Source organism: Thunnus albacares, chromosome 12, assembly GCF_914725855.1.
Source record: "Thunnus albacares chromosome 12, fThuAlb1.1, whole genome shotgun sequence".
NCBI classification, from domain to species: domain Eukaryota; kingdom Metazoa; phylum Chordata; class Actinopteri; order Scombriformes; family Scombridae; genus Thunnus; species Thunnus albacares.
Window position 1 is genome coordinate 9,687,270 of NC_058117.1, and position 14,597 is coordinate 9,701,866.

General features: G+C 38.1%; 2 protein-coding genes across 2 annotated transcripts; both read left to right on the top strand.

Annotated features, from left to right (window-relative positions):
- Positions 1-1,795: 1,795 nt before the first annotated feature.
- LOC122994374 (regulator of G-protein signaling 21-like) lies at positions 1,796-3,247 on the top strand. Its single transcript, XM_044369023.1, has 3 exons — positions 1,796-2,293; positions 2,413-2,579; positions 2,845-3,247. The coding sequence occupies exons 1-3, from the start codon at positions 2,110-2,112 to the stop codon at positions 3,019-3,021; spliced, it is 528 nt and encodes a 175-aa protein (XP_044224958.1). The 5' UTR covers positions 1,796-2,109; the 3' UTR covers positions 3,022-3,247.
- Positions 3,248-7,541: 4,294 nt separating this feature from the next.
- Positions 7,542-9,391, top strand: LOC122994610 (regulator of G-protein signaling 13-like). Its single transcript, XM_044369377.1, has 5 exons — positions 7,542-7,730; positions 7,857-7,916; positions 8,025-8,086; positions 8,189-8,355; positions 8,468-9,391. The coding sequence occupies exons 1-5, from the start codon at positions 7,651-7,653 to the stop codon at positions 8,651-8,653; spliced, it is 555 nt and encodes a 184-aa protein (XP_044225312.1). The 5' UTR covers positions 7,542-7,650; the 3' UTR covers positions 8,654-9,391.
- The last annotated feature ends 5,206 nt before the right edge of the window (positions 9,392-14,597 follow it).

The window sequence follows — 14,597 nt, forward strand, 5'->3', positions numbered from 1 at the left end:
TCATCACCTGTCGTGATTTACATTCTTGGTTTGTTTGGACCATCACATCTTCACCAGTGGTTAGAAAGGTCAGGACAGGTTAAAGTGCTCATACTAATATACATACATACTAATGGTGATATACATTATGTATTATGGTTTACTGATAACCTGTATACAACCATCAGGCTCAAAGGAGTGGAGGACTGTCCTCCACATATAGCTCATACAGTATGTGGATGTTCTAATGAACGTTAGGTAAAATGTACTTTGGAAAAGTAAAGGGTGCTACACATTCTACTTTAAACGGTGTCTACTGTAAGTAAATGCTAAATTCTCTAATTCAAACAAGTACACATACACTTAAACTTAATTTGAATACTGCGTCTGACTCAGCTTCCCACTACTGTGTCAGGTGAAAGATTCACTTAATTCTTAATGTTATTACTGTTTTTAGCCATGCTGGCGGTGTGGCACTATGATTGACAATTCCTGGCTTGTCGGTCCAGACTGTAATATTTTTACAGCTATTGCATTGATGGCCACAAGATTTTGTGCAGACATTTACAGCCGTCAGAGGATAAATCCTGCTGACGTTGGTGATCCGCTGACATTTCTCTATGTGTGAGCAGGTTATCATTTTGTTTTTTAGTGACGTCTTTGCAATTTTTTAATGGATTGCCATGAAATTTTGTTCAGACATCCATAGTACCCAGAGGATGAGTCTCTCTGACTTTGGTGATCCCCTGACTTTTCATCGAGTGCAGTTTAAATTTTTCACTTATCCTGTGAAATATCAACCATCAGCTTTTACAGACATTTGTGGATCCTTGATGAAGTAGTCTAATGCCTTTAGTGATTCCCCTGGCTTTTCATTGAACGCCACCATGATCTCGATGTTTATGGTCCTGAGAGAAATGTCTCAACAACTCTTAGATGGATGGCTGAACTCTAATAACTCTGGTAATCCCAAAAATAAAATTTGCTTAATACTTTGTTTTATGACTCCTTGCAGGACTAATGACATTCTCATCAGCCTCACCTGTACTTTGTGTTTAGTGTTAATGTCTTGTTGCCATGCTAGTGTTAGCATTTAACTCAAACTACCACTGTGCCTAAGTACGGCCTCACAGAGCCAGTAGCATTTTGGTCAAAATCACAACATTTAAATTTCAGGAGTCAGTGATCACCTGCATCAGTTGAAGGTGTCATATGAGGCTTATTAATAAATCAGTGTTTGTTTATGCTTTTGTCGCCTTGACGAACACTGCAGATATGCAAATGTCAGGATGACAAACCTTTTCCTTAATAGTGTATTTGTTTATGGTTATTTGTTTATGGTCAGGATCTTTCCCGGAGCTTCCTGACCATTGTTCATTGCTTTAGTTAAATCTTATTCTAAATTTGCCACATAGTACTCTGCCACAGCAAGCCATTTTGTTACTGTATTCCTAATTAAACTCATAAAAACCTGGATTATAGTTCATATTAGGTGAAGTGTTTGATCATTAGAAATTCAATAGTTTGAATCTTCATGTTTAAATTCCCTTTATGTGCTCTGACACAAACTACCTGCCAGTCTCTTACTGTCAAATCCAAATTGATGGACTTCACATTGTTTTGGACAAGAGGTGAGGTCAGTTTAAATCACAGCCAAGCTCTCTCATATTGAGATGCGACAGACATGGAAGGATGCCCTGTCTCTCCCAACAACAACACTTTGCATACAGATTTCCATATATTCCATTCATGTTGGAGCGGAGGAGGGAAGGGGGGGGGGGCTCATTTTGATTTGTTCAGTCACTTGACTCCCTCATTTCCAAACAATCACAACCCCATCTTCTGTCTGGCAGGATCTTATCTCTGTCTCCCTTCGTAGAGGACGAGGAGATGGCGATAAAGTGAGTTACTGCATATTTGATTTTTGGGCCTTTACCATTTTCAGCAGGCAACAGGTTACAGCAGCCATGTGGAAAATACCAAGGAGGTTTTCACTCACTGTAAGTCTCACTTTGCACCGTGCCTTTATTTCTGCAAGCTTGTAGTGATGAGAGGTTGCTCTCAGGTGCTGAATGTATTAAATCAAACGTTTACAGGTCATCCTAAAGCATATCACCTTGAATACTGTAAATGATTAATGATCCGGCCTGGCAGTGTGTTTTCAGAGGGTATGAGATGTGGAGTTCACAGATAACTGGGCTAGTGATAGATCTTGATGCTCTTTTCAAGGGTAGATTGTGTTGCTTTCCCAAGGATCCACTGGAGGATGTTGAGACTTGGAGTGAGTCTGTGGACAAAGTCCTCGGTTGCAAAGGTGAGAGCCTCTTTTGATTCCAACGAGTCAGGGTAACAGTTGGTATTTCATTCAACTGCTGCCTCTTTCTTTCAGGTTGTATATACACTCACTGCTTGCTTACTCTCTGGGATTTCCAGGCGGACAGATAGCTTTCCGGGAGTTCCTGAAGTCTGAGTACAGTGAAGAGAACATACTGTTTTGGCTCGCCTGTGAGGAGTACAAAAAAATCAAGACGGTCCCAGAGATGATCTCCTCTGCCAACAGGATCTACTCAGAGTTTGTCCAAACTGAAGCACCTAGACAGGTAACTGTGAGCTGTAAAAAAAGTTTTTTTAGGAATTCAAGTTCCAACATTTGCAGATATGCACCAAGACACGTATTCAAGATTGTCACTGATTATAATCTCATTTTGTAGTAATATAGTTGCTGCTAAAAACTGTGTATTTGTGTCTTTTATGGTAGTAAAACTATAGAATTTAACTTTAGTGCACTTTAGTGCCAGAACTTTATAGTGAAAGATGATGAAAAGTTGCTGTAAGACGCCCCTGGGTGATATCATTTGATTTCAGATCAACATAGATTGCGGTACCAGAGAAAACATAACAAAGAACATCTCCCAGCCGACCCTGACTTCGTTTGATACAGCACAGAAGCTCATCTACAGTCTGATGGCCAGGGATTGCTACCCGCGGTTCCTAAAATCTGACATCTATCAGGGACTCCTGAGGAGAACTGATTCAAGGTGACTGTTTTCAAACTGACAGCCTCCCAGACAGGCTTGCAAAGTCTTCTCTCCGACTCTGATCTGCTGTAGCACTCTTTGATTTCAGTGTGGATAACGGGTTTATGCCATACAATCCTGGCCCTAATTGTAGCAGAAATAGCTCAACCTGTGTGATTCAGTAGACAGTTGCAGTTCAAGAGAGTTTGCAGCTTGTATTATACTTCATCTCTTTAATTATGTTAAGGTTATGTTAAAAAATCTTTTAAGAGGTTGTGCACATGCTTCTTCTATGATTAACTATTTTCTCTGCCCCACTTCATGAAATTAATAATAAAAAGAGTTCCTCATTGTAAAGTATTATCAACACTTTATCTAATGGATTATGCAAATATAAATACTACTATGCTCTGACAAATTCAACTTTCAAACGGCAATAAATATGTGAGTATATTGTTGAACTTCTTTCTCTTTTTGTGTTCTGTGAAATGTTAAAGTTTGGTTTTCTTGGTTTTAAGTATCTTCAAAACAGAAACTTGATATATTCACTTGAATGACATTTGGGTGTGGCCTTTTTGAATATCATTCAAATCCCCTCTGTCATAGCTGGATAACACTCGTCTGTAAATACAGTCATTGGTCAAACAAACACCAGATGGCAACAGAGTCCTCCAAGCAACATCACTCTGCAAACAAGGAGACACAAATAACCAAGAAGAAAAAGGAGAAATGGCCACACTCTGCAGTTACTCCTGAGGCAACTTCCTATAGCTTTGTGTAGTGTATTTCTGCAACATCTCAGCTGCAGATTGAGGAGATTTGCTGTACATGTAGCGTAAGGTGAATAGGAGCCTTATGAATCAATACTGTCCGAAGTTAACCTTGCTTGAAATTCCAGACACAGACGGGGGAGGGAGGAGTCGGGGGTGCACTTTCAGTAGTTCAGTTGGTTTCATTTTGTTAGGTGAGTTCATTCATCATGAAAAAGTGTCTGAGAGGATTCAAATCACAACTTGGAATCTGTTGTGATGGAAAAATCATAAACAAGCTCATCGTCCTTTATGTAAATTCCCCCGTCCAAGGAAAGTTAATGTGGGTTGTGTGGTGCAGGGTTTAAGTTGGTGATTTTCAAAACTTAAATAATCATAGATGAAAAAGCATGCAAGTTCAAAAGAGCACGATAAAACTGGGTTCCCAAACTACTGACTTTTAGACATAATGTTCAAATCCACAGTCCACAGTGTAAACTCCCAGGGAAAATATTGCTATTTTCAGGACATAAGGACATAAAGTATAAATTACAACATTGACATTGTTCTCTTTGCAGTATGATTGTTCTGTGTTTGATGTGTTTTTTGTGTTTGGAAAGTGGAAGTAGGCACAGCGTGGTTTCTCCATGTGACTGCTCAGTGTCAGACAAACATTTTGTTCTGTTTGTGTTGGTGGCATTGAATGTACAGGGGATTTATTTTAAGAGGTGCCTGGCAGAAACTGTTCTGTGTTTTGCAGACAGCTCACCACAACTTCCTCTAGTTTAGACAACCCTAGCTGCATTCATCTCTTTGAAGGAGAAGGGTTAAATTCATTGGGTACAGTAAAAAAAAAAAAAAAATTCTGTGTGAAAAACTCACAGAAGAGAGCACAGAAACGTGTTGCCCAGTAAAACTAACAGGATATTGCTTGCAGGAAGCGAAGAAGACGCGAAAATGACAGCAAGTGAGCAAAGCTATGGTTTTCAGAGTGACAACAGTTGACGGAGGAAACTCACAGATGGGTGTTGCAACCGATAAAGAAAATGTCTGAGATAACGGTTTATGTCACCGCAGCAAACTACAGCTGCGCTCTAACACAAAACATTTCCTGTCTAGCATACAAACACAAACAGAGTGTGACAACAGCACTCACCTCAAGTCTAAGAGCAGGCCTTACACTTTCCTTGATTATGTTTTGAGGTTATGATTGTTTTATGTTCAGACTTTGCACATTTTATTAGTCACTGCATTTATCAAGCTTGCAGCTATTAACCAAGCAAGCCATAGAATGCTTTCCTAAAGGGTCATTGCAGTTTTTCTTTACATGTTTCAGCAAATGCATTTACTCTAAATCACATGTTCTTTCCATTTTTTGCAATTTTTTTTTAAATGCAATTTAGTTTTGAAATGTACATATTTTTCTGCCATTGGTTTTCAATTATTTCACAATAGTATGATAAACAGATTTCAGAGGCTTGCATCTTCATCATCACTGTGAACATTTTGTATTAATGCAGTTGTAAGTGCAGATAGACTGAGAAATATTGCACTGAAGTAGATTGAGGGTCAAAAGCAGTATGACAAGCAGAAACCTGACTGACTGTTCAAACATAAAGTTATCAATCTATATATATATACATATATATATATATGCAACAATTTCCTCCTAAAAAACTTGGAAAGTACTGATTGATGGGTTTGAAATAGTGAATAAAATAAACTACACCTCAAACAACAAACAATAAAGGCCTAATCATGTTCCTCTGGACTTTTAAGAGGAATTTCCAGAAAGCCAGTGAAAGCTTTTGTTTTGTTCAAAGTTTCTGTCCACAATGGAGCAGAAAGTGGATACAAGTCTGAAACTGCATTACCTCACTGAGGGGAAATATTTACTGCAGGACCAGGGGCAGAATCAATGACACAGCTCATCACATTGAAGGAGAATTGACGGTGTTTTAAGACCTCTGCAGTAAAAAGATTTTAGGTAAAAAGATTTCCTTGCATTAAGCCATCCAGACATTTAAGCTGTACACAACAAATATGTTGTATTATTTTACCTTTATGATATTGAGATTGCTTTCTACATTATATGCTTCAATTGTGTCTAAGATGGAAACAGTGGGGCGGCTTAGTGGTCCAAGACACATATACTTAACCACAGTGTTCCTGGTTTGGTTCTGGTGGGCAACCTTTGTGAGATGTCACCACCCTGTCTGTTTCCCCACATATTTCCTGTCTGTCTTCACCATCAAATATCAAGCAATTGCAAGAAGCTGTAAAATGGAAACAAAGACATGACTGAAGAAATATAACAGTTCAATTGGCAGACAATGAAGTTCAAATTAACCCAGAACTTTGCTGTAGAGTGATGTTAATTGGTTGGGGCTTTGTTTCAAGCTTCCAATCATTGCACATTAGTTGTCTACATATGACAACAACAAGTCAGGAGAGTGTCCCATAGTGAGAGCACAGATGAAGTTTAAAGAATCAGTTAAGTTTAGAAACTATGTTGCTAAACTGTTGTTGGAGCAACAAACAGAGACTGAAAACACTTTGTCATTTCTAGACAAAATCAGTGACGGCAGCTTTGACATTTATGAGACCATCATATAATTTTAAAAGTGAGATTATGTAAGTCTTGCTCAACAGCTGCCACTGTGGCCACAAGTGACAATGACTAGATCATGGTCAATGCTAGACCAATGTAACAGCAGAAAAAGTTATAAAGTCAGAGTCATAAAGTCAATGAACTGGCTCAGTAGCGTCAGTTATAGAGCAATATCCAGCTAAAGTTAAACAAGTTAATTAATTAACAGAATAGTTTGACATTTTGAGAAATACATTGTTTTCACTGTCTTGTCAAGATTTAGCTAATTGGCTTAGCATAAAGACTGGAAACAGGGGAAATAGCTTGCCTCTGTCCAGATGTAACAAAATCCACCTATACACCTCAAGCTAAGCTAACTGACTGCTGCCTGTAGCTTCATTTGCATTTGTTTAGCATATGAAACTAAAGGTGGCATCAATCTTATCATGTGACTGCGTGTAAAAGCAAATAAGTGTTTTTCCCAGACTGCAATCTATTGCTGTAAGTTAAATAACTAGCTAACAATAGCTAACATTTAGTAACCAAAAGCTATTGACCAAGTAAGCCTGTAGCAGTAAAACCCCTGAATATATTGAATTGAGCAAGGGTGTGTTTTATTGCTTATGAATTCAACTTTTAATTTGTTAAAAGAAGAAGGTGTTGTACAGTATTTTGACTCTAAAGATGTAATGATGACATGAGAGAAATATCTGCTATTGTGAAGCTGCTTCTGCATGCAAATGTGCGATCATTCATTTGTACTTTGGGTTGTTTGACCCATGACAGTCATATGATCATGTTTTAACTGTGTAATAAGCTGTGTCTACAGCTTGAGAGGATATTTTTAAAAATCTGTTTTAGTTCAATTTGACTGTGTGAGTGTTTACATAGCCTCAGTATCTAGTTCACAAAATGTTTCCAAAAACTGAAACAAGGGCATTGGTTCTCGTAGCAAAATAGGACAGAGACTAAAGCTCAACATTTGCCTATCTGCTCCTGAATTTTCCACTGCCCCATTTGCATCCTCAGACCAAACAAGTAATCATGCAAGTCAGAGTACAGTACAGACAGGCAACTGTAGCTGTAGTCAGCGCAAGTTTGCGTCATCCCCAACTTCCTCTTTTTCTGTGGTTAGTTCAGCATGATGCTGTGACGCTATACACCAATTTCATGTGAGACTTTTACTGCATATAAGACGGGGAGGCGGGACTCATCAAACAGAAACAGTAGCAGCCGAAGATCTCACAACTCTCTAAGAGCAGCCCAACATACAGTCATACATGTACATACAAACCCATAGTTCTGCATCACTGCCATGCCAATTCTAGCCACATCACCAAGGGAGCTGCAGCACCTCAACATGGACGCTGACAAAAAGAAAAGGGGAAAAGACAGGTAAATATTTCATTTTAACCGATGCGTAGTGCCTACAATTTTCTGCCATTGGTGATCGACTTTTTAGTATAAGAAAACATGTCATTGAAGTAATGCTTGTTGGTTTGTGTGTGTTTGGTTAACCAGGGGAGGAAACCTGAAGTCTCGGCTGCAGTGTCGATCGTCTCAAGCCACTAATAATGAGGGGTAAGTGCAGAAAACATCTCTGTTGTTTGGCAATGTTTCATGGAAACAAAACATCCAAACTATTGACATACTTTATGCATTAGTGACATTGGACCTCTTTTTTAACAGGCTTTGTTTCGAGGAGATGTCCCAGTGGTCACAGTCACTCGAGAGACTTTTAGCATCGAAATGTAAGTTGATCACTTTCTAAGTCCCGATGTGAAGCCTTATCAATAGTTGATAACTCTTTCTCAGCACTGGCTAACTGTTGCTCTTTTTATCTACCTGTTTAGATGGAACGAAGATATTCCAGGCCTTCTTGAAGTCAGAGTTCAGTGATGAAAACATTGAGTTTTGGCTGGTATGTGAGGACTATAAGAAGATCAAGTCTTCCTTCAGGATGACCTCCAGGGCCAAAAAGATCTTCAAACGTTACATTCAAGCTGAGGCTCCGAGAGAGGTATGCACAGATCATGACAAATTTACAGTGAACTGTTGAAAAGGTTGGAAATACATATCACTGGTACTTTTTAAGTATTTATTGACTCACATTATTTTTCCTCTGCTTCCAGATCAACATTGATCACAAGACCAGGGACCTGATCAGGCGGAACATTAAGGCGCCCAGCACAGTTTGCTTCGACGATGCCCAGAGGATTGTCTACGGACTAATGGAGAGGGACTCCTACCCCCGTTTCCTCAGGTCTGACATCTACAGGACTTTAATGGACTCTATATCAGAATCAGTAAAGATGTAAAGAAAGCAGATAGCAGCGACATCGTGTTTATAGAGACTGAACTATGAAGCTGAGCCTAATGCTGCGCTACCTGAGAGAAGCTGGGTGTGTTTGCTTGTACTGGGACCATTGATGTTGATTCTTTAACACCAAAAGCGTCCAAAACCTGTTATCTTCAACACATTCATGCCGTCCTTCCGTTGGAGAAGTCATGCCTCATAAGACTGTATTAAAGAAGAAGTAGTCGGCTCTGTAGAGAAGCCGTTGAAGAGAGTTTATTCAGAACCGGGTGTGGTGAAAAACGGCTACAGTTGTACATTAATCAAAAGCAGCTGCTGTGAACGTACTTGTAAAGCAAAAAAACTTCCCAGCGATGCCACAATAATGTAGTGAGAATGCTGGGGACTTTCTGTTAGAGACGCCAGGAAGTGTATGTGGTGCAAACAACACTCTCCACCCAAGATGCAAGTGCATGAGCTGGTATCTGCCTTTGCACATCGTTTTAGTTTATTTTTATCTTACTAAAGCAATAGATGCAATCTAGGTGTGATTTTCTTATGTACAGCCTTATGCATTTAATTTCTTTTTGCATTCTGACATCAGCGCTGTAACACTGAAATAACGATATGTTACAACTGTAATAATCTTTTATAAGCTAAATGTTAAAAATGTATTCCACAAGTTGTGAAAACATTGTACATGTGAATATTAAGATGGATTCATACATATTAAATAAAGAATATTGAATTTGCTTTGAAAGTCTGTATGAACCTTGGAATGATGACTAAAATCTGTTCTTGTCAGTCAGACAAGCACATAAGAGTTAGACATAATGTTCCTGTGAATGTTTAGATACACGTCAACTTAAGAATACACAGGAAGTGACTAAGACACAAATCCATTCATTCATTCATTTTTTGGTTCATTCAGATACTTACTCACAGTTATACTCAGAGTATTTACCGCATAGTGGCTTTGGTGAGTGTAGAAACGTCTACAGCAGCATGGTGTACCAGGATCATTCACTCTGCAATATATGTACGAAACTATGTGTCCACGTTACTTTTGTAGATCCAAAACATTGGTTTTTTGGTGATTTGTGTGTATTCTACAGAAACTCTTTTTAATAGTTGAGAATGGACTACATGAATAAGACAGGATGCTCCTACCTACGCGGTGTCTGGTCTTACATCAGTCTTGCATGAGTCATTGGCCTTTCATGCTTTCGATTGTGTTTCAACCTTTCTCAGATTCATTCAGCCTTTTCTTTACCATTCAGTCTTTCGTTTATCACTGTAGAAATCCAACAAGCCCCTCATAAATTGTTGTTAATGGAGAAGCAAGGTTTACAACTGAAACTGCATTTGTAATATATCACAATATGGCGCCAAAAAGGAAGTCTCCCTGCGGGAATTCAACAGGTATCGCTCTGGTAAAGGTTACAGACATTAGGAGGAAGTGTTAAGACCCAACTGCTCCACCACATCCTCTTTTAATCTCACTTGTACATCACGTCTGCGTGAGGACACTCACACAGAGGGTAGTGGACAGCAAACTGTCAGCATAAAGGCACCAGGGTATTAAGCCAAAAGAGTTTTCAGCAGGATGAGAACATATATTTTTCACATGGGGTGTTAAATGTTTTTTCTTTGTTTTTACAGAGTTGCAACGGAGGGTTAAACTATTTGCACTGTTCTGTTTATTAGTAATTAGTGTTGTGACCAAGAGAAGCTATAAAAAAAATGAGATCACATCTTAGAGACAGGATGTTCAAGTTGTCCTGCAATGCATCATTGATGTAAAACTTTGGGGATATCCACTATCTATTATATAGACTACTCAGCCATACAGGGTAAAATGCTGTTTTTAAACCCATAGGTTTGGTTGCCACATGTGTCATGAGACTGAAATCATCCTTTTGGAACCACATGAGCTGCATACAGGTCACTGGACTGCTGTATGATGTTGCTCAACCAGTTCGACAAAGGACGCTTTGTTTCAGGTCTATTTCAGAGGCAGGTGAGAAATGTTCCATGGTGGAAATTTTCCACCAGATAAAAATCTTTTTCAGTCAAACATGAGGTTAAAAAAATGTATATCTGCGGCATGGCTAATTAGATCAAATAAAATCTGTCAGAATAATCTCTTGTCTTTGAGGACATCAAATGCTTTATGACAAAATTTATCTTGGTTTGTTTTTTTTACAGAAGCAAGGACAGGAAGGACAAGTGGGTTCACACAGTAGCACATACAGAGAAAAAAACAGAAATGCATTTTTTATTTTCATTTTCTCTTTAGAGTCAAAGCAGGACAGACTACATGAGACATGAGACAGAGGTCAAGCTTATTAGAATAATGACATTTAACATCACACATGGTTTCACATAGCATTTAATATATCAGATATAAACACCAGTGCGGGCTAAAAACATGTCAATAATAACCACAGAATCAGGGTCATAATTAGGTCTCTAATGTAACAAATCTATCCCAGCATGCATCATTTGTAACTCAAAAAGTCTCTGCTCCACCTGACATGTAGTTCTTTGGACTGTGAGCAGAATCTACAGCACATAAGAAAAAACAACTTGAATATGTTTGTAAAGAATGCTAACACATTAAACCCATTGAGACATCCACGTGTTAACCACCACAATGTGAGCTGCAGAGGAAAAGTTGTAAAACTTTTCTCACTCTTGGTTTTGGCTGTGAGAGTTGTATTATGTAAAACCAATGTGTGATTAAAGGTATGAACCAATAACCACAAAGTTCAAGGGCTATCATGCAAATCTAGGCTCTAAATTTATATCTACAGTATATTTAGGGGTTATATAATTTCTTATATTAGAATAATATTTTATTTGTTATACAACTTTACTGAGGTCATTTACGTTCATGTCATGCAATACAAAAGCTTACAATGATGATGGTGATAAACCAAAATGATGCTGTCCAACTTTACTGTTATGCGTCAGTCAGTAGCAGTCTGCTGGTATATCCTGATTACAAGTGACCTAAATATATGTGATTACGCTGCTTTTACGTAGGTAATGGTGTAACAAGTGAAAGGAGATCTAGATTTTGTGTTTTGCGTCCCTGGTCGGCCCATGTTTCCACCACTTCCTCAGCAATGACCTTAATAACAAACCGAGTGCGAACAAATAAAGTCCATATTAAGTCATGTGGTCCCACATGACCTAATAGTTTTCGTGTGAACATGTTCTGCTTTTTTTTAATAAAAAGTTTTATAAATAGTCGGTGGGATCATTTGACAAGCTTCCAACGCAGTTTCACTTTTCTCAGGTGATGTATGGAAACAAAAGCTTACAGCCTTTAGATTGGTGGATATCAGGTGAAACTATGATATCATTTTCAGTTATTTTCAAAAAATATATTTTTATATTCAAATTAAGATGTATACTTTTATTGATGTAACAGAGGCATCTGTAATCATGATGCATATTTTGCCTCAATCTGTTGTGGTTTTTTAAAAGGCAACATTTCACACACACCTTATATACTTTACATACTCATATTTCAACATAGGCCTAACCACTAAAGTTAGTATTTAACTAACTCTTTGTTAATCTACTGTCTGTGCATGATTACTGTATTAATAATGTTGAAGAGGGTATAGTGCTTAAGGCCAAAGTACCCCACGTGTGCTCAAAGTTCAGGTTATGACAACATGACAGTGCACTTTTGGATGCCTGTGAAGCTGCATGTTTACCCTGTCAAATACTTCCTGTTAAACACTGCCCAGCCTGGTCCTGCCAACCACATTCTAATTCACTCGCATCATCACGTCCTTATTTCATTGTCAGGTTTGATCTTATCAATACTGGTTTTTGTTTGTTTTGTATGGAGTTTGTAGTATCGCATTTACAATGACGTCTTATCCAATAGCTCATGTTCACATTCCATTTGCTTCAAAGCACACATTCATTCAATTGTGTTTTATTTCTGATTGTGAGAGTCTATTAATAGAACATTCCTTAAACGAGAACATTCGTCTCACGCTACTGAATGGTTAAACATGTCATAACAAAGTGACAGGCGAGCTTGCATATCTTTTTGATAAAGGGCCAGAAAATTAGAAGAAGTCATTGTCTCTCTCTTACACAGAGCTGTAACTATCATTACCTACAAGTTACAACAAGATGGATATATTCATTTATAATTGGATTTAGCAGTTTCCTAGTTTTCTGTGACCAAAATGATTTTAGCCAAGCTAGCGGCATGACTCTAGGGATGGCGATGTCTGGTTTGGTCAATTCATGTTCATGTTCCCCAGAGGATGAATCCTAATAACTTTGGTAATCTTCTGGCTTTTCCTCTAGCTCCATCGTCAGGTCAAAAATTGTACAATATTTAAGTCGATGACCAAATACCTGCAAAACTACTGACATTCCTATCAGCCTCAATAGTACTTTGTGTTTAGCACTAATTACCATTGTCATTCAAGTCAATTTTTATGTATGTAGCCCAATATCACAAATCACAATTTTGACTAAAGGGCCTTTAGAGTCTGCACAGCACAAAGGGGCAAAACTTACATCGCATCATTCACACACACAGAAGGAGGGGAGAAAAAGAAGCCATACACATAACGCAAGAAAGAGACATGAGGTCAGGCCGGATCTCCTGGAGGATGAAAATCATAATTTTTCAATGATGACAAATCATCACTGTGAGCATGTTAGCATGCTGACGTTAGCATTTAACTCAAAGCATCTCTGTGACTAATAAGTACAGCCTCACACAGCCACTGGCATAGCTTGTTATAGTTGCTCTTAAATTTCAGCCAATTTTTGGTTATCTGCTTAAGAGCTGCTGCTCTAACTCGAAAAGAGATACTTCAGATTGGTGAGAGAGTAACTGGAGTGTTTTACCCAGGAGTACTTGGTCTGGCCCCCAAGAGAGTCAGCCTTGAAATATAATATCCATAATTGTGCCTATGTCAGTCTAATACTGTTGTGAAATGGATTTATGGATGATGTAAATGATGATGTAAATTTCTGCCACATATGCTGTTTTTTTTTTCTTTTCAACTTTTCATGTTTAAGGTACAATCTGTGAACATAATGGTTGCCCACTACGAAATTCAAAACACAGCTTAAAACCTGCTATGACTCAAAGTTATTAATGTTCTTGATGCTGCAAGAATTTCACTCCACTAACTGAACTGTAATGCTTGTAAACCTGTTATTACAGGATATAATTACAATTACACAAAAATTTCAAACATTTTAATTCCAATTATACATGTAAACTTACTGTACCTATTATTTACATGATTTAATAAATAACAGTTGGGGCCTTTAAACCCATAACTGTGACAAATAATGTGAATTCACCCAATGTTTACTGCTGATACTGAATAGTTCCAGAAAACTTTATAAGAAAACAGCTTTTACTATATCTCAACTTCTGACGTACCGCATGCCGTAATTTCACTTCTCTCTGCCAGGGAATTGACACAAACACACTTCTTCCAATGATCCAAGCAAATTAATATTGATTGTATACAGAAGCTAATGAAGAATTCGAGGAAAGTGTATAAAATGCTGTTAATTTAATGAAGCTATATGAAGTGATTCTTCCAAAATAAATAAAAAGCCAAAACATTAAAGTAGGTTATTCAGAATCTGTGAAAGTCACATAGAGGAAACGGCAAAGAAGAAGAAAAACTTGTAAAAGAAACTTGTGACTACCTGACCTGTGGCTAAGAATGGCACAGACTTGAATAGCAAGCTAAATGACGTAGGGACTGGATGACTTTCAGCAGGCCTTGTAATGCATTTAACTGTGAAGAATGTGATGGGGATTGAGATACACAGTAAAGTTTTGTTCTGTAATTGAAGAAGAGGAAGAGCACAAGGTTTGACGTACTTAGTATTCGTGCGGCTCCTTCTAATTATGTAACAATCATTTAACAGAGGTTAAAAATAGCAAGACACAGGGG

Bases quoted from the DNA above. Each gene is read 5' to 3' on its own strand.
- LOC122994610 (XM_044369377.1), top strand. From the start codon at position 7,651: ATGCCAATTCTAGCCACATCACCAAGGGAGCTGCAGCACCTCAACATG. The intron at 7,917-8,024 runs GTAAGTGCAGAA...CTTTTTTAACAG, and splicing joins CAAGCCACTAATAATGAGGG to GCTTTGTTTCGAGGAGATGT. The intron at 8,087-8,188 runs GTAAGTTGATCA...CTACCTGTTTAG, and splicing joins GAGACTTTTAGCATCGAAAT to ATGGAACGAAGATATTCCAG.
- LOC122994374 (XM_044369023.1), top strand. From the start codon at position 2,110: ATGATTAATGATCCGGCCTGGCAGTGTGTTTTCAGAGGGTATGAGATG. The intron at 2,294-2,412 runs GTGAGAGCCTCT...TGGGATTTCCAG, and splicing joins CAAAGTCCTCGGTTGCAAAG to GCGGACAGATAGCTTTCCGG. The intron at 2,580-2,844 runs GTAACTGTGAGC...ATTTGATTTCAG, and splicing joins AAACTGAAGCACCTAGACAG to ATCAACATAGATTGCGGTAC.